The following is a 25000-nucleotide window of genomic DNA, read 5'->3' as shown; positions in this document are numbered from 1 at the left end:
TGTCGGTGCGACGCCGCGAACCCTCGTGCATCCGACTGGTGGCCACGACTGCCTTCATGGCAGCCTGTCAACACATTTTAGCCTGTTAGCATTTGGTCGATGTACTGCTCACTGAGAACACGAAAGAAGATCCTGATGATTTCAGATCTTCACACTCAAAACACGAACTGAGGAGGATCCTGACTCCTCATCAGTAGGAGACCACACATCAACAACTCTTTACAGGGAGATTCGTAAAGAGTTTGATCAGCCCTTTGAGCTCCCGTTCCTCTCAAAAGGTCTTCTCTAAGACGCCGTCCTCACCTTTAGTTTACGACGAGCGTTGAACTCCTGGAGCTTCCTCTGGGCGGTGTCCATGTGGGAGAAGCGGGCGGCTTTGCCGAGGACCCAGGGGTGCTGCAAGGCCTCCCGGACACTGAGGCGCTTCTGAGGGTCGAGGACGATCAGTTTACTGACCTGCAGACAGATGAACAGGGTCACGATAAACAGGGTCACGATAAACAGGGTCAGGATGAACAGGGTCAGGATGAACAGGGTCAAGATGAACAGGGTCAGGATGAACAGGGTCACGATAAACAGGGTCACGATAAACAGGGTCACGATAAACAGGGTCACGATAAACAGGGTCAGGATGAACAGGGTCACGATAAACAGGGTCACGATAAACAGGGTCACGATAAACAGGGTCAAGATGAATAGGGTCAAGATGAATAGGGTCACGATAAACAGGGTCACGATAAACAGGGTCACGATAAACAGGGTCAGGATGAACAGGGTCACGATAAACAGGGTCAGGATAAACAGGGTCACGATAAACAGGGTCACGATAAACAGGGTCAAGATGAATAGGGTCAAGATGAATAGGGTCACGATAAACAGGGTCAGGATGAACAGGGTCACGATAAACAGGGTCACGATAAACAGGGTCACGATAAACAGGGTCAGGATGAACAGGGTCACGATAAACAGGGTCAGGATAAACAGGGTCACGATAAACAGGGTCACGATAAACAGGGTCAGGATGAACAGGGTCACGATAAACAGGGTCACGATAAACAGGGTCAGGATGAACAGGGTCACGATAAACAGGGTCACGATAAACAGGGTCACGATAAACAGGGTCAGGATGAATAGGGTCACGATAAACAGGGTCACGATAAACAGGGTCACGATAAACAGGGTCACGATAAACAGGGTCACGATAAACAGGGTCACGATAAACAGGGTCACGATAAACAGGGTCAGGATAAACAGGGTCACGATAAACAGGGTCAGGATGAATAGGGTCACGATAAACAGGGTCACGATAAACAGGGTCACGATAAACAGGGTCACGATAAACAGGGTCACGATAAACAGGGTCAAGATGAACAGGGTCACGATAAACAGGGTCACGATAAACAGGGTCACGATAAACAGGGTCACGATAAACAGGGTCAGGATGAATAGGGTCACGATAAACAGGGTCACGATAAACAGGGTCAAGATGAACAGCATCACGATAAACAGGGTCACGATAAACAGGGTCACGATAAACAGGGTCACGATAAACAGGGTCACGATAAACAGGGTCACGATAAACAGGGTCAAGATGAACAGCATCACGATAAACAGGGTCACGATAAACAGGGTCACGATGAATAGGGTCACGATAAACAGGGTCAGGATGAATAGGGTCACGATAAACAGGGTCAAGATGAATAGCATCACGATAAACAGGGTCACGATAAACAGGGTCACGATAAACAGGGTCAGGATGAATAGGGTCACGATAAACAGGGTCACGATGAACAGGGTCAAGATGAATAGGGTCACGATAAACAGGGTCACGATAAACAGGGTCACGATGAATAGGGTCACGATAAACAGGGTCAAGATGAATAGGGTCACGATAAACAGGGTCACGATAAACAGGGTCACGATAAACAGGGTCAGGATGAACAGGGTCACGATAAACAGGGTCAAGATGAATAGGGTCACGATAAACAGGGTCACGATAAACAGGGTCACGATAAACAGGGTCACGATAAACAGGGTCAAGATGAATAGGGTCACGATGAACAGGGTCAAGATGAATAGGGTCACGATGAACAGGGTCAGGATGAATAGGGTCACGATAAACAGGGTCACGATGAACAGGGTCACGATAAACAGGGTCAAAATGAATAGGGTCACGATGAACAGGGTCAAGATAAACAGGGTCACGATAAACAGGGTCACGATAAACAGGGTCAGGATGAACAGGGTCACGATAAACAGGGTCAAGATGAATAGGGTCACGATAAACAGGGTCACGATAAACAGGGTCACGATAAACAGGGTCACGATAAACAGGGTCAAGATGAATAGGGTCACGATGAACAGGGTCAAGATGAATAGGGTCACGATGAACAGGGTCAGGATGAATAGGGTCACGATAAACAGGGTCACGATAAACAGGGTCAAGATGAATAGGGTCACGATAAACAGGGTCAAAATGAATAGGGTCACGATGAACAGGGTCAGGATGAATAGGGTCACGATGAACAGGGTCAAGATGAATAGGGTCACGATAAACAGGGTCACGATAAACAGGGTCAAGATGAATAGGGTCACGATGAACAGGGTCAGGATGAATAGGGTCACGATGAACAGGGTCACGATAAACAGGGTCACGATAAACAGGGTCACGATAAACAGGGTCACGATAAACAGGGTCAAGATGAATAGGGTCACGATGAACAGGGTCAAGATGAATAGGGTCACGATGAACAGGGTCACGATGAACAGGGTCACGATAAACAGGGTCAAAATGAATAGGGTCACGATGAACAGGGTCAAGATAAACAGGGTCACGATGAACAGGGTCAGGATGAATAGGGTCACGATAAACAGGGTCACGATGAACAGGGTCACGATAAACAGGGTCAAAATGAATAGGGTCACGATGAACAGGGTCAAGATAAACAGGGTCACGATGAACAGGGTCAGGATGAATAGGGTCACGATAAACAGGGTCACGATAAACAGGGTCAAGATGAATAGGGTCACGATAAACAGGGTCAAAATGAATAGGGTCACGATGAACAGGGTCACGATAAACAGGGTCAAGATGAATAGGGTCACGATGAACAGGGTCAGGATGAATAGGGTCACGATAAACAGGGTCACGATAAACAGGGTCAAGATGAATAGGGTCACGATGAACAGGGTCAGGATGAATAGGGTCACGATAAACAGGGTCACGATAAACAGGGTCAAGATGAATAGGGTCACGATGAACAGGGTCAGGATGAATAGGGTCACGATAAACAGGGTCACGATAAACAGGGTCACGATAAACAGGGTCACGATAAACAGGGTCACGATAAACAGGGTCACGATGAACAGGGTCACGATAAACAGGGTCAAGATGAATAGGGTCACGATAAACAGGGTCACGATGAACAGGGTCACGATAAACAGGGTCACGATAAACAGGGTCAGGATGAATAGGGTCACGATAAACAGGGTCACGATAAACAGGGTCACGATAAACAGGGTCAGGATGAATAGGGTCACGATAAACAGGGTCACGATAAACAGGGTCACGATAAACAGGGTCACGATAAACAGGGTCAGGATGAATAGGGTCACGATAAACAGGGTCACGATGAACAGGGTCACGATAAACAGGGTCAGGATGAATAGGGTCACGATAAACAGGGTCACGATAAACAGGGTCACGATAAACAGGGTCAGGATGAATAGGGTCACGATAAACAGGGTCACGATAAACAGGGTCACGATAAACAGGGTCAAGATGAATAGGGTCACGATGAACAGGGTCAAGATGAATAGGGTCACGATAAACAGGGTCACGATAAACAGGGTCACGATAAACAGGGTCAGGATAAACAGGGTCAGGATAAACAGGGTCACGATGAACAGGGTCACGATAAACAGGGTCAAGATGAATAGGGTCACGATGAACAGGGTCAAGATGAATAGGGTCACGATAAACAGGGTCACGATAAACAGGGTCACGATAAACAGGGTCAGGATAAACAGGGTCAGGATAAACAGGGTCACGATGAACAGGGTCACGATAAACAGGGTCACGATAAACAGGGTCACGATAAACAGGGTCAAGATGAATAGGGTCACGATGAACAGGGTCAAGATGAATAGGGTCACGATAAACAGGGTCACGATAAACAGGGTCAGGATAAACAGGGTCAGGATAAACAGGGTCACGATGAACAGGGTCACGATAAACAGGGTCAAGATGAATAGGGTCACGATAAACAGGGTCACGATAAACAGGGTCAAGATGAATAGGGTCACGATGAACAGGGTCAAGATGAATAGGGTCACGATAAACAGGGTCAGGATGAATAGGGTCACGATAAACAGGGTCACGATGAACAGGGTCAAGATGAATAGGGTCACGATGAACAGGGTCACGATGAACAGGGTCAAGATGAATAGGGTCACGATAAACAGGGTCACGATGAACAGGGTCAAGATGAATAGGGTCACGATAAACAGGGTCAGGATGAATAGGGTCACGATAAACAGGGTCAGGATGAATAGGGTCAAGATGAATAGGGTCACGATGAACAGGGTCACGATAAACAGGGTCACGATAAACAGGGTCAAGATGAATAGGGTCACGATGAACAGGGTCAAGATGAATAGGGTCACGATAAACAGGGTCAGGATGAATAGGGTCACGATAAACAGGGTCAGGATGAATAGGGTCAAGATGAATAGGGTCACGATAAACAGGGTCACGATGAACAGGGTCACGATAAACAGGGTCAAGATGAATAGGGTCAGGATGAACAGGGTCACGATAAACAGGGTCAAGATGAACAGGGTCACGATAAACAGGGTCAAGATGAATAGGGTCACGATAAATAGGGTCACGATAAACAGGGTCACGATAAACAGGGTCACGATAAACAGGGTCACGATGAACAGGGTCAAGATGAATAGGGTCACGATGAACAGGGTCAAGATGAATAGGGTCAAGATGAATAGGGTCACGATGAACAGGGTCAAGATGAATAGGGTCACGATAAACAGGGTCACGATGAACAGGGTCAAGATGAATAGGGTCACGATGAACAGGGTCAAGATGAATAGGGTCACGATAAACAGGGTCACGATAAACAGGGTCACGATAAACAGGGTCAAGATGAATAGGGTCACGATGAACAGGGTCAAGATGAATAGGGTCACGATAAACAGGGTCACGATAAACAGGGTCACGATAAACAGGGTCAGGATAAACAGGGTCAGGATAAACAGGGTCACGATGAACAGGGTCACGATAAACAGGGTCAAGATGAATAGGGTCACGATAAACAGGGTCACGATAAACAGGGTCAAGATGAATAGGGTCACGATGAACAGGGTCAAGATGAATAGGGTCACGATAAACAGGGTCAGGATGAATAGGGTCACGATAAACAGGGTCACGATGAACAGGGTCAAGATGAATAGGGTCACGATAAACAGGGTCACGATGAACAGGGTCAAGATGAATAGGGTCACGATAAACAGGGTCAGGATGAATAGGGTCACGATAAACAGGGTCAGGATGAATAGGGTCAAGATGAATAGGGTCACGATGAACAGGGTCACGATAAACAGGGTCACGATAAACAGGGTCAAGATGAATAGGGTCACGATGAACAGGGTCAAGATGAATAGGGTCACGATAAACAGGGTCAGGATGAATAGGGTCACGATAAACAGGGTCAGGATGAATAGGGTCAAGATGAATAGGGTCACGATAAACAGGGTCACGATGAACAGGGTCACGATAAACAGGGTCAAGATGAATAGGGTCAGGATGAACAGGGTCACGATAAACAGGGTCAAGATGAACAGGGTCACGATAAACAGGGTCAAGATGAATAGGGTCACGATAAATAGGGTCACGATAAACAGGGTCACGATAAACAGGGTCACGATAAACAGGGTCACGATGAACAGGGTCAAGATGAATAGGGTCACGATGAACAGGGTCAAGATGAATAGGGTCACGATGAACAGGGTCACGATGAACAGGGTCAAGATGAATAGGGTCACGATGAACAGGGTCAAGATGAATAGGGTCACGATAAACAGGGTCACGATGAACAGGGTCAAGATGAATAGGGTCACGATGAACAGGGTCAAGATGAATAGGGTCACGATAAACAGGGTCAGGATGAATAGGGTCACGATAAACAGGGTCAGGATGAATAGGGTCAAGATGAATAGGGTCACGATAAACAGGGTCACGATGAACAGGGTCACGATAAACAGGGTCAAGATGAATAGGGTCAGGATGAACAGGGTCACGATAAACAGGGTCAAGATGAACAGGGTCACGATAAACAGGGTCAGGATGAACAGGGTCACGATAAACAGGGTCAGGATGAACAGGGTCAGGATGAACAGGGTCAGGACCGAGTTCAGAACCGTTTGTCCAGAAGGGAAGAACTCACAGGTCAAGTCTGATTGCGCCGACAAGTCAAGTCTCAACTTTCTTCACACAAGTCCAGGACAAGTATTATGTCATTTGAGGATCCAAGCCACTTGAGAAAAAGTCTAAGTCAAGTCTGAAATGATAAAAGAATGTTTCTTAAGCCCAGTCCAGGTTTACAGCACATTCCAGACAAAAGAAGTACAAGTCAAGTCTTTTCCAGTCAAGTCCCATCTGAAGAACATCACAGGACCCCTGCTGGACCCCCTGCAGTTTGCTTACCGTGCAAACAGGTCGGTGGATGATGCAGTCAACATGGGACTGCACTACATGCTGCAACACCTCGACTCCCCAGGGTCATATGAAGGGTTCTGTTTGTGGACTTCAGCTCCGCGTTCAACACCATCATCCCAGAGATACTCCACCCAAACTCTCCAGCTCACTGTGCAGCCTCCACCTGTCAGTGGATCACTAACCTCCTGACTGACAGGACGCAGCAGGTGAGGCTGGGAAACACCACATCCAGCACCCGGACCATCAGCACTGGACCCCCCAGGGATGTGGTCTCTCCCCACTGCTCTTCTCCCTCTACACCAACGACTGCACCTCAGAGGACCCGTCTGTCAAACTCCTGAAGTTCTCAGAGGACACAACGGTCATCGGCCTCATCAGGGACGGTGATGAGTCTGCGTACAGACGGGAGGCTGAACGGCTGGTCCTCTGGTGTGGTCAGAACAACCTGGAGCTGAACAAGCTCAACACTGTGGAGATGACAGTGGACTTCAGGAGGAGCCCCCAACACTGCCCCCCCTCCCCTCACCATACTCCCTGAAGTGGCTCCCAACATCAACACCATCAGGAAAAAGGCCCAGCAGAGGTTGTACTTCCTGCTCCAGCTCAGGAAGTTCAACCTGCCTCAGGAGCTGCTGATCCTGTTCTACTCCACCATCATCCAGTCTGTTCTCTGCTCCTCCATCACTGTGTGGTTTGGATCGGACCCCAAACAGGACAGAACAGACTGCAACGGACTGTCAGGTCTGCAGAGAGGGTCATTGGTTCCAGCCTGCCCTCCATCCTGGACTTGTTCACCTCCAGAGTCAGGAAACGGGCAGAAAGATCTCTGCAGACCCTTCAAACCCTGGACACAAGCTGTTCACCTCCTCCCCTCTGGAGGGCGCTACAGGGCTCTGTACACCAAAACCACCAGACACAGGAACAGCTTCTCTCTGCCGTCACTCTGATGAACAATAAATAAGTCATATTGCACTACTACCTGTTTGCACTATTGTATCATATATATATATATATATATATATATATATACTTTTTTTGTTGGGATATATTGATAATATTGAAGAAAAAATCATAAACTTTTAATTGAACTTGAATTGAACTGAAGTAATTTAGGCTCACACGTAAACAGTTAATATAACATGTTATGTAACACACATTTGGTTCTCACAAAACGTTCGTGGGAAAGGATGATCGGCGCCAGACAAACTATAATAAATCTCTCGTAAAAAGTACCAAAACATTTCCGTACTTGGAGCGGTGTCCTATCAGAGGACAAGAGGTCAAAATAGCATAACAACATGTCCTAATTACTACATTGTATAGCTGTTAAATGTCCTTGTTTTTCTTATATTTCTCTTGTTTATTGTATATATTTCACAAGTGTGTATGTACGATGAGAGTAATGTGTAACTGGAGTCAAATTCCATGTATGCGCACACATACATGACCAATAAAGCTGATTCTGATTCTGATTGAGACATGTTTAAGTGCAGAACAAGTCTAAGTTATTCAAGAAAAAAAAACATTCAAGCAAGACTTGATACATGGTACTTGTTTTAATTTATAAGAGAATTGAGTGCTTCATGTCAGGATGTCCTTAGGATCAGAGGAACTCACCAGATCCTTGGCATTGAGGGAGACGTCGTCCCACCACGGAGACACAAACTCGTAGTCGCAGTTGAGGATTCGACTGTACATGTATTGATCCCCCCTCGGGTCAAAGAAGGGCTCGAACCCACAGAGTCTGGGGAACAGGACGCAGTAGATCATGGTACAAGTACTCATAGTTCATAATGAGGCTGTATTTCAAGAGGTTAGCTCGTGGCTCAGACACTTAAAACAAAAACAAACATGACTAGACTTAGTCTTTTTACATTAGTCAATGAGAGAATAACCTCTATAGCTTAATGACTTTAAAAACCATCAAACCCATTTAAAGGCACCACCAACACAGTAACAGATAAACAGGAAGCAGTGTTTGACATGATGTCATCGCTGTTATGAGACAGACAGAGGACCATAAAAGTTAGATGTGAAACACTGACAGGAGTGAGTCAATAATCAATCCCTTCATGGGACTGGTAGGAGGTGCGAATGGACTCACAGGATGTAGAGGATGACGCCCACCGACCACATGTCCACCTCAGGGCCGTAAGCGTTTCCCCGCAGGATCTCTGGAGCTGCAGGCAGAGGAGTCCGTTAGCCAACAGATGGCTGACAGAAGCTCTAACTGAGAGTATTGTGATACACCACAGAGCAGCATCTGCAGTGAACGCACCGCTGCTCGCTGACAGACATCAGAGCAACGCAGGTCATTGAACACACCTACAACTGACAATACACCATCTACTAATGTTACTCCAACATGTACTACTGTTACTACAGCATCTACTACTACACCATCTACTAATGTTACTCCAACATGTACTACTGTTACTACACCATCTACTACTACACCATCTACTAATGTTACTACAACATGTACTACTGTTACTACAACATGTACTACTGTTACTACAACATGTACTACTGTTACTACAACATGTACTACTGTTACTACATCATCTACTACTACACTATCTACTACTACACCTACTAATGTTACTACAACATGTACTACTGTTACTACACCATCTACTACTACACTATCTACTAATGTTACTACAACATGTACTACTGTTACTACAACATGTACTACTGTTACTACATCATCTACTACTACACTATCTACTACTACACCTACTAATGTTACTACAACATGTACTAATGTTACTACAACATGTACTACTGTTACTACATCATCTACTACTACACTATCTACTACTACACCTACTAATGTTACTACAACATGTACTACTGTTACTACACCATCTACTAATGTTACTACAACATGTAGTACTGTTACTACAACATGTACTACTGTTACTACATCATCTACTACTACACTATCTACTACTACACCATCTACTAATGCTACTACAACATGTACTCCTGCTACTACACCATCTACCACTACACCATCTACTAATGTTACTACAACATGTACTCCTGCTACTACACCATCTACTAATGTTACTACAACATGTACTACTTCTAGTACACCATCTACTACGACACCATCTACTAATGTTACTACAACATGTACTACTGCTACTACACCATCTACTAATGTTACTACAACATGGACTACTTCTACTACACCATCTACTACTACACCATCTACTAATGTTACTACAACATGTACTACTCCTACTACACCATCTGCTACTACACCATCTACTAATGTTACTACAACATGTACTACTGCTACTACATCATCTACTAATGTTACTACAACATGGACTACTTCTACTACACCATCTACTACTACACCATCTACTAATGTTACTACAACATGTACTACTCCTACTACACCATCTGCTACTACACCATCTACTAATGTTACTACAACATGTACGACTGCTACTACACCATCTACCACTACACCATCTACTAATGTTACTACAACATGTACTACTGTTACTACATCATCTACTACTACACCATCTACTAATGTTACTACAACATGTACGACTGCTACTACACCATCTACCACTACACCATCTACTAATGTTACTACAACATGTACTACTGTTACTACATCATCTACTACTACACCATCTACTAATGTTACTACAACATGTACTACTGTTACTACATCATCTACTAATGTTACTACAACATGTACTACTGTTACTACACCATCTACTAATGTTACTACAACATGTACTACTGTTACTACATCATCTACTAATGTTACTACAACATGTACTACTGTTACTACACCATCTACTAATGTTACTACAACATGTACTACTGTTACTACACCATCTACTAATGTTACTACAACATGTACTACTGTTACTACATCATCTACTAATGTTACTACAACATGTACTACTGTTACTACACCATCTACTAATGTTACTACAACATGTACTACTGTGACTACATCATCTACTAATGTTACTACAACATGTACTACTGTTACTACATCATCTACTAATGTTACTACAACATGTACTACTGTTACTACACCATCTACTAATGTTACTACAACATGTACTACTGTGACTACATCATCTACTAATGTTACTACAACATGTACTACTGTTACTACATCATCTACTAATGTTACTACAACATGTACTACTGTGACTACATCATCTACTAATGTTACTACAACATGTACTACTGTTACTACATCATCTACTAATGTTACTACAACATGTACTACTGTGACTACATCATCTACTAATGTTACTACAACATGTACTACTGTTACTACATCATCTACTAATGTTACTACAACATGTACTACTGTTACTACATCATCTACTAATGTTACTACAACATGTACTACTGTTACTACATCATCTACTAATGTTATTACATGTACTACTGTGACTACATCATCTACTAATGTTACTACAACATGTACTACTGTGACTACATCATCTACTAATGTTACTACAACATGTACTACTGTTACTACATCATCTACTAATGTTACTACAACATGTACTACTGTTACTACATCATCTACTAATGTTACTACAACATGTACTACTGTTACTACATCATCTACTAATGTTACTACATGTACTACTGCCACTACATCATCTACTAATGTTACTACAACATGTACTACTGTTACTACATCATCTACTAATGTTACTACAACATGTACTACTGTGACTACATCATCTACTAATGTTACTACAACATGTACTACTGTTACTACATCATCTACTAATGTTACTACAACATGTACTACTGTTACTACATCATCTACTAATGTTACTACAACATGTACTACTGTTACTACATCATCTACTAATGTTATTACAACATGTACTACTGTTACTACATCATCTACTAATGTTACTACAACATGTACTACTGTTACTACATCATCTACTAATGTTATTACAACATGTACTACTGTGCCTACATCATCTACTAATGTTACTACAACATGTACTACTGTTACTACATCATCTACTAATGTTACTACAACATGTACTACTGTTACTACATCATCTACTAATGTTACTACAACATGTACTACTGTTACTACATCATCTACTAATGTTACTACAACATGTACTACTGTGACTACATCATCTACTAATGTTACTACAACATGTACTACTGTGACTACATCATCTACTAATGTTACTACAACATGTACTACTGTGACTACATCATCTACTAATGTTACTACAACATGTACTACTGTTACTACATCATCTACTAATGTTACTACAACATGTACTACTGTGACTACATCATCTACTAATGTTACTACAACATGTACTACTGTGACTACATCATCTACTAATGTTACTACAACATGTACTACTGTTACTACATCATCTACTAATGTTATTACAACATGTACTACTGTGACTACATCATCTACTAATGTTACTACAACATGTACTACTGTGACTACATCATCTACTAATGTTACTACAACATGTACTACTGTTACTACATCATCTACTAATGTTACTACATGTACTACTGCCACTACATCATGTACTGCTGCTACACCATTACATACTACTCTAGAGATCACGTAGTCGTAGAGGTCTTGAACTTACCACAGTACCCCGGCGTACCACAGACGGTCTTCATGGTCACCTGGTCATCGATGATTTTGGAAAGACCAAAGTCGGCTGTAAGAGAGGAGGAAGTTCAGATGACAAGTGGATTCGAACATATGATTCATGGTTTTGTTTTTAGCTTTTGGGGTTTTGAGATAAAAAGCTGTTTCGTGCATCGAGGTGTTTCTGCGGTTTCCTGTTTCTATTTAAAGTGAAGTGTGGGGGTGAGATGTGATGAGGAGAGAGTCTCTGAACCAAAGGGAGGTGTTGGTGGTGAAGAGTCTCTCTTAGAGAGTCACTTCCATCTGTAACTGTTTGCTGGAGGCCGACACACACCGACGGATAACGGGAGCTGGTTACGAGTCAGCCATGGTGTTCTGTTCTCACTGAGCTCAAACCAAAGGACGGAGCATGATGCTGCCTTCAGGTGCTGTCAGAATTAGCAGCATTATAAGGTCAGCTTGCATTGGACAACATAGAAGGGGGATAAATATGACTTGTTCTCCTCTCTTATCTCCAGATGAATTGCAATGGTGCAATGTAACTAAGTACATTTACTTAAGTACTGTCCTCAAGTACCATTTTGAGGTTCTTTTACCTTACAACACAAATCTAAATCATTTACATATTCCTCCGTCTGTGTGGACGTTAATACGTGATGAATATGTAATATGATGTTAAATGATATGGCAACATCTGATTCTCCACCAGACTCCAGCAGGAAAAAGGTCTGTTTAAGAAAGAAACACCAGGAAGGTAATGACTTCCCAACTGCTATTACTGTGAGTCGAGTTTCTTTCTACTCTTATTTGTTGTGCAATTAGTCACAACTGGAGTCTGTTTGTCTTCAGCGCAGTCAAACAAAAGCTCTTCAAAGGAAGCAAGCAGGAGGAATCAAACGTACACCAGATATGAATACGACAGGCTCGTTATGTCAGCTGTTTGAAATGATTTGTGTTTCAGTAAAGTTTATGTTGATATGATAAATATATTTATAACTTCAGATCACAAGCTGAGGTTCAGTTAAGTGTATTTCCTTCTTGTCACCATTAGATCTACAGAGGAGTCAGAGGTCAAGGAGTCAGAGGGTGAAGGAGCCAGAGGTCAAGGAGTCAGAGGTCAAGGAGTCAGAGGGTGAAGGAGCCAGAGGTCAAGGAGTCAGAGGTCAAGGAGTCAGAGGGTGAAGGAGTCAGAGGGTGAAGGAGTCAGAGGGTAAAGGAGTCAGAGGTCAAGGAGTCAGAGGGTGAAGGAGTCAGAGGTCAAGGACTCAGAGGGTGAAGGAGTCAGAGGGTAAAGGAGTCAGAGGGTGAAGGAGTCAGAGGTCAAGGACTCAGAGGGTGAAGGAGTCAGAGGGTGAAGGAGTCAGAGGTCAAGGAGTCAGAGGGTGAAGGAGTCAGAGGGTGAAGGAGTCAGAGGTCAAGGAGTCAGAGGGTGAAGGAGTCAGAGGGTGAAGGAGTCAGAGGTCAAGGAGTCAGAGGTCAAGGAGTCAGAGGTCAAGGAGTCAGAGGGTGAAGGAGTCAGAGGGTGAAGGAGTCAGAGGTCAAGGAGTCAGAGGTCAAGGAGTCAGAGGTCAAGGAGTCAGAGGGTGAAGGAGTCAGAGGGTAAAGGAGTCAGAGGGTGAAGGAGTCAGAGGTCAAAGAGTCAGAGGGTGAAGGAGTCAGAGGTCAAGGACTCAGAGGGTGAAAGAGTCAGAGGGTGAAGGAGTCAGAGGTCAAGGAGTCAGAGGGTGAAGGAGTCAGAGGTCAAGGAGTCAGAGGGTGAAGGAGTCAGAGGGTGAAGGAGTCAGAGGGTGAAGGAGTCAGAGGGTAAAGGTGGGCGTCGGCTCGTTACCGATCTTCAGCGGAGCGTCCAGAGACAGGTCGGCGTACAGGAGGTTCTCCGGTTTGAGGTCTCGATGCACGACTCCGTTCTCATGGAGATACTGAAACACACAAAGACTCTAACTTCAGAAGCTGCTCCACTTTCTGTTCGTGCATTAAAGTCAGCAGTGGGTCTGACATGATGAGAAGCCAGCTGTAGGTGCTGGAGGTGGGGTTGGGTGGGGGGTCTGTGGAGGATTTGGCAGGGCGGACTGACAGATGGCCTCTTCCTCCAGCTCCCAACATCCCCTGCTGTGAACACTCACTTCCTCTCCTCAGATCAGCTGATGTAGACAGCGACTAGAGGAGACTTTATTTCAACAGAACAGAGGTCTCTTATTTTAATCTGTTATTTGTCTCATTTGCATCATTTTCATGGAGGCAACGTGAAAATAAATACCGGAGATGTTTAGCTGCAGCGCGTCTCTCCTTAAGAGAAACTGTGAACATAGAACTCGTGGGATCACGACCCAGAGCTTTGGAAATTGGTGGAAAAAATCTTCTGGTGTGTTCACGGGCTGTAGGATGTTTCTGCGCTGCAGATTAATGCCACACACACATATGCGTATGTTTCTCTGCATGGTAGATGTAGGTCAGCTGTGGTCGGATTGTATTTATGTGTGTGTGTTTATTAATCCTCTGGTTTTAATCTGTTCAGCAGCAGGATGGAAGCTGCTGTTACATAAGAGACCTGCTGCTGCTGCTGTGAGCAGCAACGCTGCTCAAAGAAACACCTGCAACCAACGCAACCAACAGCTGCAATCAATCCAACCAACTACTACAACCAACGCAACCAACTACTGCAACAAATGCAACTAACTACTGCAACACCTGTAAGGAACTATGACAACTACTGCAACTACCTACTGCTACAATGCAACTAACTACTACAACACATGCAACTACTGCAACACCTGCTACCAACTACTGTAACCATTATCCACAACTACTGAAACTAATGCAAATGACTACGACAACTAACTGCTGCAACTACTGCGATTAATTAAAGCAACTACTGCAACTAACTACTACAGCGACTACAACTAACTATTGCAACTACCTACTGGAACACCTGCAACCAACTACTGAAACTACTGCAATTAACTTCTGCAACTAATGGAACTAACTACTGCAACTAAGTACAAATACTGCAACTGCCTACTGCAACACTGGCAACCAACTACTACAACTACCTACTGCAACTAATACAACAAACTACTGGAACTACTGCAACTAACTACTACAACCACTGCTACTAACAGCTGCAACTATTCAACGAACTACTACTACAACTAACTACTGCAACACCTGCAACCAACTACTACAACTAATAGAACTAACTACTGCAACTAACTACTACAACTACTACAACCACTGCAACTACCTCCTGCAACACCTGCAACCAACTACTACAACTAATGGAACTAACTACTACAACTAACTACTACAACTACCTACTGCAAAACACGCAACCAACTACTACAACTAATGGAACTAACTACTACAACTAACTACTACAACTACTGCAACTACCTACTGCAAAACACGCAACCAACTACTACAACTAATGGAACTAACTACTACAACTAACTACTACAACTACTGCAACTACCTACTGCAAAACACGCAACCAACTACTACAACTAACTAATGCAACTAAATACTGCCACTATTGTAACCAACTACTACAACTGCTGTAACTAACTACTGCAACAAGTGTAACTAACTACTGCAACTATTACAACTACCTACTGAAAGTCTACTGCCACAACTAAACCCCCCCCGTGGTTCAGGGACAGCTTCACGTTGCTCGTATCAATGACACGTTACTCTCACTACACGTCTACACTACTAGTTCTACTACTTGTTTATAGCAGCAGGAACTTCTGTTAGAACTTAAAGGAACAGTGCACCAGCTAATGATCCTTAAAGGAACAGTGTACCATCTAATGGTCCTTAAAGCAACAGTGCACCATCTAATGATCTTTAAAGCAACAGTACACCATCTAATGATGATCGTTAAAAGGTACAGTGCAACATCTAATGATCGTTAAAGGTACAGTGCAACATTTAGTGAACCTTAAAGGAACAGTACAACATCCAGAACACCTTAAAGGAACAGTACTACATTTAATGATCATTAAAGGAACAGTACACCAATTAGTGATCCTTAAAAAAAACAGTACACCATTTAGTGAACCTTAAAAGAACAGTACAACAGTTCATGAAATCCTGCCACATTATTCAGATGGAGATCAGTTTCCTCTCGGTGTGTCCAGTTCAGATAGAGGTTCATGTTCAGCCTAGTTTAGTACAAAGACGAGAAGCAGGGGAAAATGTTAGCCCGGTTAGAAGCTAACCAGAAGTTAACTCTGAACTAACTGTAACCAGCAGCTGGTTCATTAACAGTGGTTCAGTGTGTGGAGCTGCAGAGATTGAACAGAGATGGAGGAAGTGAACAGTAATCTAATGAGCAGAGGGATTGATGGAGCTGGATGATCCACTCTGACAATATAAACAGACACTCAGACAGTGCTGGATTTTACTGAAAGTGAGAACAGACACTGAATGCAGCAGTCTTACCGCAACAGCTTCCAGGATCTGTTTGATGACGTGAGCGGCGTCTCTCTCGCTGTAGTAACCTCGCTCCACGATCCTGCAGAAAAAACACCAGATCAAAATATGACATGCTTATTTACATTTTCAACAATGATTTTACATTTTATATTCCGGGACCAACACCGGTGGAAAGTTGCTAATTACTGCAATTAAGTATGTATTATCAATGATGTTAATAATGTTAGTATATTAGTAATAATGTTAGTATATTAGTAATAATGTTAATGAGTTAGTAATCATGTTAATATGTTAATGTGTTAGTAATAATGTTAATAAAGGTAATGTGTTAGTGATAATGTTAATGAGTTTGTGTATTTGTAATAATGTTTGTGTATTAGTAATAATGTTAACAATGTTAATGTGTTAGTAATAATGTTAATGAGTTAGTAATAATGTTAATATGTTAATGTATTAGTAATAATGTTAATATGTTAATGTATTAGTAATAATGTTAATTACGTTAATGTATTAGTAATGATGTTAATTACGTTAATGTATTAGTAATAATGTTAATACAGTTAATGTGTTAGTAATAATGTTAATAAAGTTAATGTATTAGTAATAATGTTAATAAATTTAATGTATTAGTAATAATGTTAATAAAGTTAATGTATTAGTAATAATGTTCATAACGTTAATGTATTAGTAATAATGTTAATACAGTTAATGTGTTAGTAATAATGTTAATAAAGTTAATGTATTAGTAATAATGTTAATAAAGTTAATGTTTTAGTAATAATGTTGCTAACGTTAATGTATTAGTAATAATGTTGATATGTTAATATATAGTAATAATGTTAATAAAGTTAATGTATTAGTAATAATGTTAATATGTTAATGTATTAGTAATGATGTTAATTTGTTAATGTATTAGTAATAATGTTAATAAAGTTAATGTGTTAGTAATAATGTTAATAACGGTAATGTATTAGTAATGATGTTAATTACGTTAATGTATTAGTAATAATGTTAATATGTTAATGTATTAGTAATAATGTTAATAACGTTAATGTATTAGTAATAATGTTAATAACGTTAATGTATTAGTAATAATGTTAATAAAGTTAATGTATTAGTAATAATGTTAATAACGTTAATGTATTAGTAATAATGTTAATAACGTTAATGTATTAGTAATAATGTTAATAAAGTTAATGTATTAGTAATAATGTTAATAACGTTAATGTATTAGTAATAATGTTAATAAAGTTAATGTATTAGTAATAATGTTAATAACGTTAATGTATTAGTAATAATGTTAATAACGTTAATGTGTTAGTAATAATGTTAATAACGGTAATGTATTAGTAATGATGTTAATTACGTTAATGTATTAGTAATAATGTTAATATGTTAATGTATTAGTAATAATGTTAATAACGTTAATGTATTAGTAATAATGTTAATAACGTTAATGTATTAGTAATAATGTTAATAAAGTTAATGTATTAGTAATAATGTTAATAACGTTAATGTATTAGTAATAATGTTAATAACGTTAATGTATTAGTAATAATGTTAATAAAGTTAATGTATTAGTAATAATGTTAATAACGTTAATGTATTAGTAATAATGTTAATAACGTTAATGTATTAGTAATAATGTTAATCACGTTAATTAGCAATAATGTGTGCGTTATCTTCATGTCTCTATAGGTACAGTTATTTTCTGAATGTTCGTTCTCATGTTTTCATCGCGGTATCATCATGTATAGATGATCAACTACAATAAAAAGAATTGATCTGATGATCCTCTTTCCTGCTGATTCTATAACTGGATTCATAACTGAACCAGTTATTTATATAATATGATACAAGATAAATAAATGATACCTGTCAAACAGCTCTCCTCCCGTCACCAGCTCCAGCACCAGAGCGATGTCCGTGTCCGTCTCAAAGATCTCTTTCAGCTGGATCTGAGAGACAACCAAAGGAACAAGGTACAACTCTCAGGAACCTGTTCTGATGGAGAACCTGTTCTGATGGAGAACCTGTTCTGGTGTAGAACAAGTTCTAATGGAGAACCATTCCTGATAAAGAACCTGTTCTTATTGAGAACCTGTTCAAATGGAGAACCTGTTGTGGTGGAGAACCGGTTTTGAAGGCGAACCTGTTGTAGTAGTGGAGAACCTTTTCTAATGGAGAACCAGTATAAATGAAGAAACTATTCTAATAGTGAACCGGTTCTGATGGAGAACCAGCTCCTAATTCATAAGAACCAAGTGTCCCTGAACCTCACAGATGACAACAGGGATCAATGAGATTTATGTTGGTCTAACACTCAAATTGGAGAATCCATCACAATATCCCAAATGTATGCGATACATAAAACATATAAAACACAAATCACATCAGCTGGTTCATCAAATGAATTGATAATTACTTACTGAGAAACATACTCACAATGTTTGGGTGGGAAAGACGCAGCAGGACGCCAATTTCTGTGCGAACTATTTTCTTGTCGATCTGCGACAGAAGAAACAACGTAAACATCTGATGAGTTCAAAGACAGAAGCTCAAACTGACTCACAGTATTTAAAGTTAGCAATGAGGTCCAGAACATGGTTAGCCTAGCTTAACACACTGACTGGAAGTAGGGGGAAGCTGATAGCCAGCTCCATCGAAAGTATTGTTTTTCTTTTTAATTCTTTTGTAATTTCTTTCTAAATAAAAACAAATATCATTACAAACAAACATGGATATATTATGAGTATTTACATGATGTGTCTTGTTAGCTACACATACTAGTCCTCTCCATTCCAGCTCTGTTCAGTCAAAACCCAGATCAATAAATCCACAACATGTTGCCTGAATCACAGTTCTGTTTCACGAAAAGTGAGATAAAGCCACGAATCCAGATAGCTTCTAGGTTCTGTTATCTTACACGTAGCGTCTCTGCCCCATTGGCTTAAGTTAGCTTCTCTTCCCGTTCGTTTAGTTAGCATCTCGGCCTAATTAGCTTATAGTTAGCCTCAGGCTCCTGATGTTGACAGAAGGGAACCTTATCATGACGTCTGGCCTCTGGTTCCAACACTGACCGTTTTCTTGAGGACTTTGAGAGCGTAGGGTTTCTGAGTCTGCTTCTCCTCACAGCGATATACGATGGACGTCGCTCCTCTGAAAGAAACAAAAGATCAAACACCATGTTGAACCTGAACACATTGACTTCTAACACCACGGCGTTGAACCCGAACGCCACGACGTCCAACCCCACGGCGTTGAACCTGAACATCTCAACGTCTCACACTATGCCGTTGAACCTTAACGCCCCAACGTCTAACACTATGCCGTTGAACCTGAACGCCCCAACGTCTAACACTATGCCGTTGAACCTGAATGCCCCAACGTCTAACACTACGCCGTTGAACCTTAACGCCCCAACGTCTAACACTATGCCGTTGAACCTTAACGCCCCAACGTCTCACACTATGCCGTTGAACCTGAACGACCCAACGTCTAACACCATGCCGTTGAACCTGAACGCCCCAACGTCTACCACCGTGCCATTGAACCTGAATGCCCCAACGTCTAACACTATGCCATTGAACCTGAATGCCCCAACGTCTAACACTATGCCATTGAACCTGAACGCCTCAACTTCTAACACTATGCCGTTGAACCTGAACGCCTCAACGTCTAACACTATGCCATTGAACCTGAATGCCCCAACGTCTAACACTATGCTGTTGAACCTGAACGCCTCAACGTCTGACACTATGCCGTTGAACCTGAACACCTCGACGTCCAACACCACGCCGTTGAACCTGAACGCCTCAACGTCCAACACCACGCCGTTGAACCTGAACGCCCCAACGTCTAACACTGTGCCATTGAACCTGAATGCCCCAACGTCTAACACTATGCCATTGAACCTGAATGCCCCAACGTCTAACACTATGCCATTGAACCTGAATGCCCCAACGTCTAACACTATGCCATTGAACCTGAACGCCTCAACTTCTAACACTATGCCGTTGAACCTGAACGCCTCAACGTCTAACACTATGCCATTGAACCTGAATGCCCCAACGTCTAACACTATGCTGTTGAACCTGAACGCCTCAACGTCTGACACTATGCCGTTGAACCTGAACACCTCGACGTCCAACACCACGCCGTTGAACCTGAACGCCTCAACGTCCAACACCACGCCGTTGAACCTGAACACCCCGACGTCTAACACCACGCCATTGAACCTGAACACCCCGACGTCCAACATCACAGGGTTGAACCTGAACGCCCCGACGTCTAACACCACGCCATTGAACCTGAACACCCCGACGTCCAACATCACAGGGTTGAACCTGAACGCCCCGACGTCTAACACCACGCCATTGAACCTGAACACCCCGACGTCCAACATCACGGGGTTGAACCTGAACGCCTCAACGTCCAACACCACGCCGTTGAACCTGAACACCCTGACGTCTAACACCACGCCATTGAACCTGAACACCCCGACGTCCAACATCACAGGGTTGAACCTGAACGCCCCGACGTCTAACACCACGCCGTTGAACCTGAAACCCCGACGTCCAACATCACGGGGTTGAACCTGAACGCCTCAACGTCCAACACCACGCCGTTGAACCTGAACACCCCGACATCTAACACCACGCCGTTGAACCTGAACACCCCGACGTCCAACATCACAGGGTTGAACCTGAACGCCCCGACGTCCAACACCACGCCGTTGAACCTGAACGCCCCGACGTCCAACACCACGGGGTTGAACCTGAACTGGTATTTTCACAGAGTGGTATTTGTCCTTTTACTGCAGTAAAGGACCTGAATACTTCTTTTTTCGGAGAGGCAAACAGGAGAAACTGTCTTCCTCATCTTTCTACTAGATCAGTCATGTTGACACAAATTCTCTCTGACGGTGAAAACATCGGTCTTCTCTAGGACAGAAATAAATTATTAAAATGTGTGTGTGTGTGTGAGTCTGCATGTGTGTGTAGGGGGGGATCTGTTATTCTGCTGGGACAGATGGAGGAAACAGACTCATCTGAAGAGCAACCACACACACACACACACACACACACACACACACACACAAACTCTCTCACACACACACAGTCCTGGCTAGTCTCCATGGCAACAGGACACCTGGTAACAGAGCTGCTGAATTCACTGCTGACATAATTTTACTGTTTCCAGGGCAATATTAGTGTTATTGTTGTTTCAGTAACCAACGACAACAATAACAACAGTTGAGTTTTGGTCCAAAACAAATGAAACAATGATTGTTGTGTTTCAGGGAACTCACTGATTGGACAGTCATCATGATGTCACGCTGGTCAATTTATTAGGTACACCTGTCAAATCTAATACACGAGCTCAGGAAGCCAGCAGGCCTCTCTGGATGTTCTGACCCACAATCCTCTGTTATCGTCTCCATTAAAGGAGTCTGATCTGAGATCAGCTCCGGTCTCAGTGACCCAATGGAACATCACACCAGACATCCGTCTCAGAGACGATGATGAAGATCCTTCAGTTGTTTGACTAACTGAACAGTTTCACTAACAAACTGTTTCAAACTGATTCAAACTGACAAAGAACCAGATGAGCCTGAAGGGAAAAGTAAATGTGAGAAGAACCTTGACATCTTTGAGCTGAACGTAAAGTTTCCCCTCGTTAAGATCTAAGATGCAATTCACTGGTTCTAGTCCACGTGGTCCAGAACCAGAAGGCTGGACCGAACCAAAGCAAGAGCTCCGGGGGTTTAAAGAGACTATGGGTACTTCTCAAGTCTCTTATTGCATCCCCGTCTTAGTCCCTCCCACAGGGATGCATGGAGGAAACCATGCGAGGAGAGAGGAACGAGGAAACGACAATTAAGAGACTTGAGAAGTACCCAAAGTAGACGAACAGTGTAACCACAACTTCCTGGTCCATCACCTGATGTCATGGGGCCCAAAAAGACTTTCCCCCGTTGACTTACTCTGAGAAAGAGTCATCTGTAACTCAGAGGCTCTTTTATTTTAAAGTGAACAGACTTCCTGAATGATATCTAGTTCTGTTTAAACAGGTCAGACTGTTTATAAGAATATACCTAGTCGTCATCTTGATTTTTATCAACCAGTGAACAGGAAGTGACCATATCTGGACTGAGGAGTGACGTAGAGACACTGTATACGTCTCTGGTGTCGACCTGTCAATCAGCGTGTAGCCCCGCCCTAAAGCATCCCCTGCTTTATGGTCTGTGTGACTCTAAATGGACCATAATGTACTAAATGAACATCATGCTGTATTGAAGAATACTTGAAACTAGAGATTGAGACATAAACTCATGTTTACAATGTTTACTGAGGGAATAAATCAAGAGAGAAGTAGAGTCATTTTCTATAGACTTCTATACAACCAGAGGAGTCGCCCCCTGGTGGACACTAGAGAGAATGCAGCTTTAAGACACTTCTCTTCAGACCTCCATCTGTGTTCCCCCAGTATAACAGAGACCATCGATCCGTTCATACTAGTCTGACCTGGACGTTCAGTGACTGGTTCCCAGTCCTGAAGGCCTGGTCCACTACAGACCCTCTACATGACTACCTCTGCCCCCCCTATCATGTGTGTTTATCACAGATAATACAGGACCTGAGGAGGATCCCGTGGACCCGGTCTACCTGAGCTCCCCCCCCAGCCCCTAATGTGGTTCCCTAATGTGGTCCAGACCTGCCCAGCTCGGAGCTCAGAGTGTAGACCTCCTCCACCGTCCCGTCCCGCCTCGACCCGTCCACCCAGAACTCCACCGGCGCCGAACCAGGCCGGGACGTCGGCATGGCAACAGCGGAACTCCCCCAAATACCAGGACCTAGTAGGACCAGGACCAGAGTCCGAGACCACAACCAGGACCCAGGGGGTTCAGACTGGGTCAGGCGTGCAGAGTAAACCAGGTCAGCTCTCAGATTTAAATCCAGATTAGAGGAGCAGAGGGGGGTGGTTCATGATCCTGATGGGCTTCTTTAATCCAGACCAGCAGGAGGAACTCTGGACCAGGACCTGGTTCTTTATCAGAGAAACGAAAACTACAAACACATCGAATCTGGAATCTTCAGGGACAAACACGACTCTTCAGTCCAGACTGAGGCCAGAACCGGGACGCACACGGACCCGGTCCAGATGTGTCGCAGCTCCCATCGGGGCCTATGAAACCCGGTCGTCGGATCACTTCAGTCCATCACACCTCCTCCTGGGATTTAGTCGTATTTCCGTGTTTTTACCGGTAGACGCGGTCCCTCCTGCAGCCTCCCGGTGGAGATAACAACACGGCCCGGGCGCGTCTTCAGCGGGGAACAGACTGCGAAACCGGGGCGGGCTCGGTGCGGAACGTCGGTGTTTGTGGTGCGCGGAGGTTTGATTCCAGATGACCGCTGGATCCGCAGAGAGAGAGAGAGAGAGAGAGAGAGAGGGAGAGAGAGAGATGCTGTCCCGCCCACTCGTCCCAAAGCGACCAATCACAGCGCAGCAGGGGAGCCCAGTCGCGTTGTGATTGGACGGCTGGTCCCTCGGTCACTGGAGCCTCGTCGGCAGCCTAAATACATAAATGTACACGAGACGAAATCTGGAGCTTTGATCCGGGAATCAAACCCGCACCTCTGACACCGATGCACGTCACATGCACGTTAAACGTCTTTTATTTTAATATAGATTATTAATCTGTTTATTCACTGTGGCATTAATGTGTGACTCCTATCTATTTAAATGAGTCTGTCAAATATAATAAACCTTTAAACTGAGAAACAAAAGGTTTCATGATCAAGTTACTTTTAATGGTAAAATCTACATTTATCGTTAATAAATTATCCCAAAAATATATAAGTCAAATAATCTGCAAATGTTTGTTACGAAAAAATATTAGCAAATTATTGGACAAAAGTTAATAAAACATGAACAAAATTGAGTGAGTCAAATTGCTGTTTCAATTTTTAAAGAATATGGACAAACATTAGTAAACAATAGGAATCATTAGTAAACAATAGGAATCATTAATAAACAATAGTAAACATGAATAAACAATAGGAATCATTAGTAAACAATATGAATCATTAATAAACATGAGTAAACAATAGTAATCATTAATAAACTATAGTAATCATTAATAAACAATAGGAATCATTAGTAAACAATATGAATCA

At 42.7% G+C, this 25000-nt stretch overlaps 1 protein-coding gene across 1 annotated transcript in view; it reads right to left on the bottom strand.

Annotated features, from left to right (window-relative positions):
* The window catches only part of LOC306776636 (calcium/calmodulin-dependent protein kinase type IV), a 24454-nt gene extending 453 nt beyond the window's left edge, over nt 1-24001 (bottom strand). The window contains exons 1-11 of the mRNA XM_079267396.1: nt 23538-24001; nt 19901-19979; nt 19266-19328; nt 18696-18778; nt 16827-16899; nt 14215-14305; nt 12382-12456; nt 8838-8913; nt 8351-8477; nt 304-456; nt 1-64 (exon numbers count right to left, since the gene is read on the bottom strand). The exon at nt 1-64 is cut by the window's left edge and continues 453 nt beyond it. Coding sequence (XP_079123522.1) covers nt 1-64; nt 304-456; nt 8351-8477; nt 8838-8913; nt 12382-12456; nt 14215-14305; nt 16827-16899; nt 18696-18778; nt 19266-19328; nt 19901-19979; nt 23538-23644 — 991 coding nt within the window. The 5' untranslated portion in view covers nt 23645-24001. The remainder of the gene's footprint in view (nt 65-303; nt 457-8350; nt 8478-8837; nt 8914-12381; nt 12457-14214; nt 14306-16826; nt 16900-18695; nt 18779-19265; nt 19329-19900; nt 19980-23537) is intronic.
* Between the last annotated feature and the right edge of the window lie 999 nt (nt 24002-25000).

Source organism: Melanostigma gelatinosum (assembly GCF_949748355.1).
Source record: "Melanostigma gelatinosum genome assembly, chromosome: 4".
NCBI classification, from domain to species: Eukaryota; Metazoa; Chordata; class Actinopteri; order Perciformes; family Zoarcidae; genus Melanostigma; species Melanostigma gelatinosum.
Note: the sequence above shows the minus strand (reverse complement) of the source record. Positions and strands in the feature narration are given on the sequence as shown.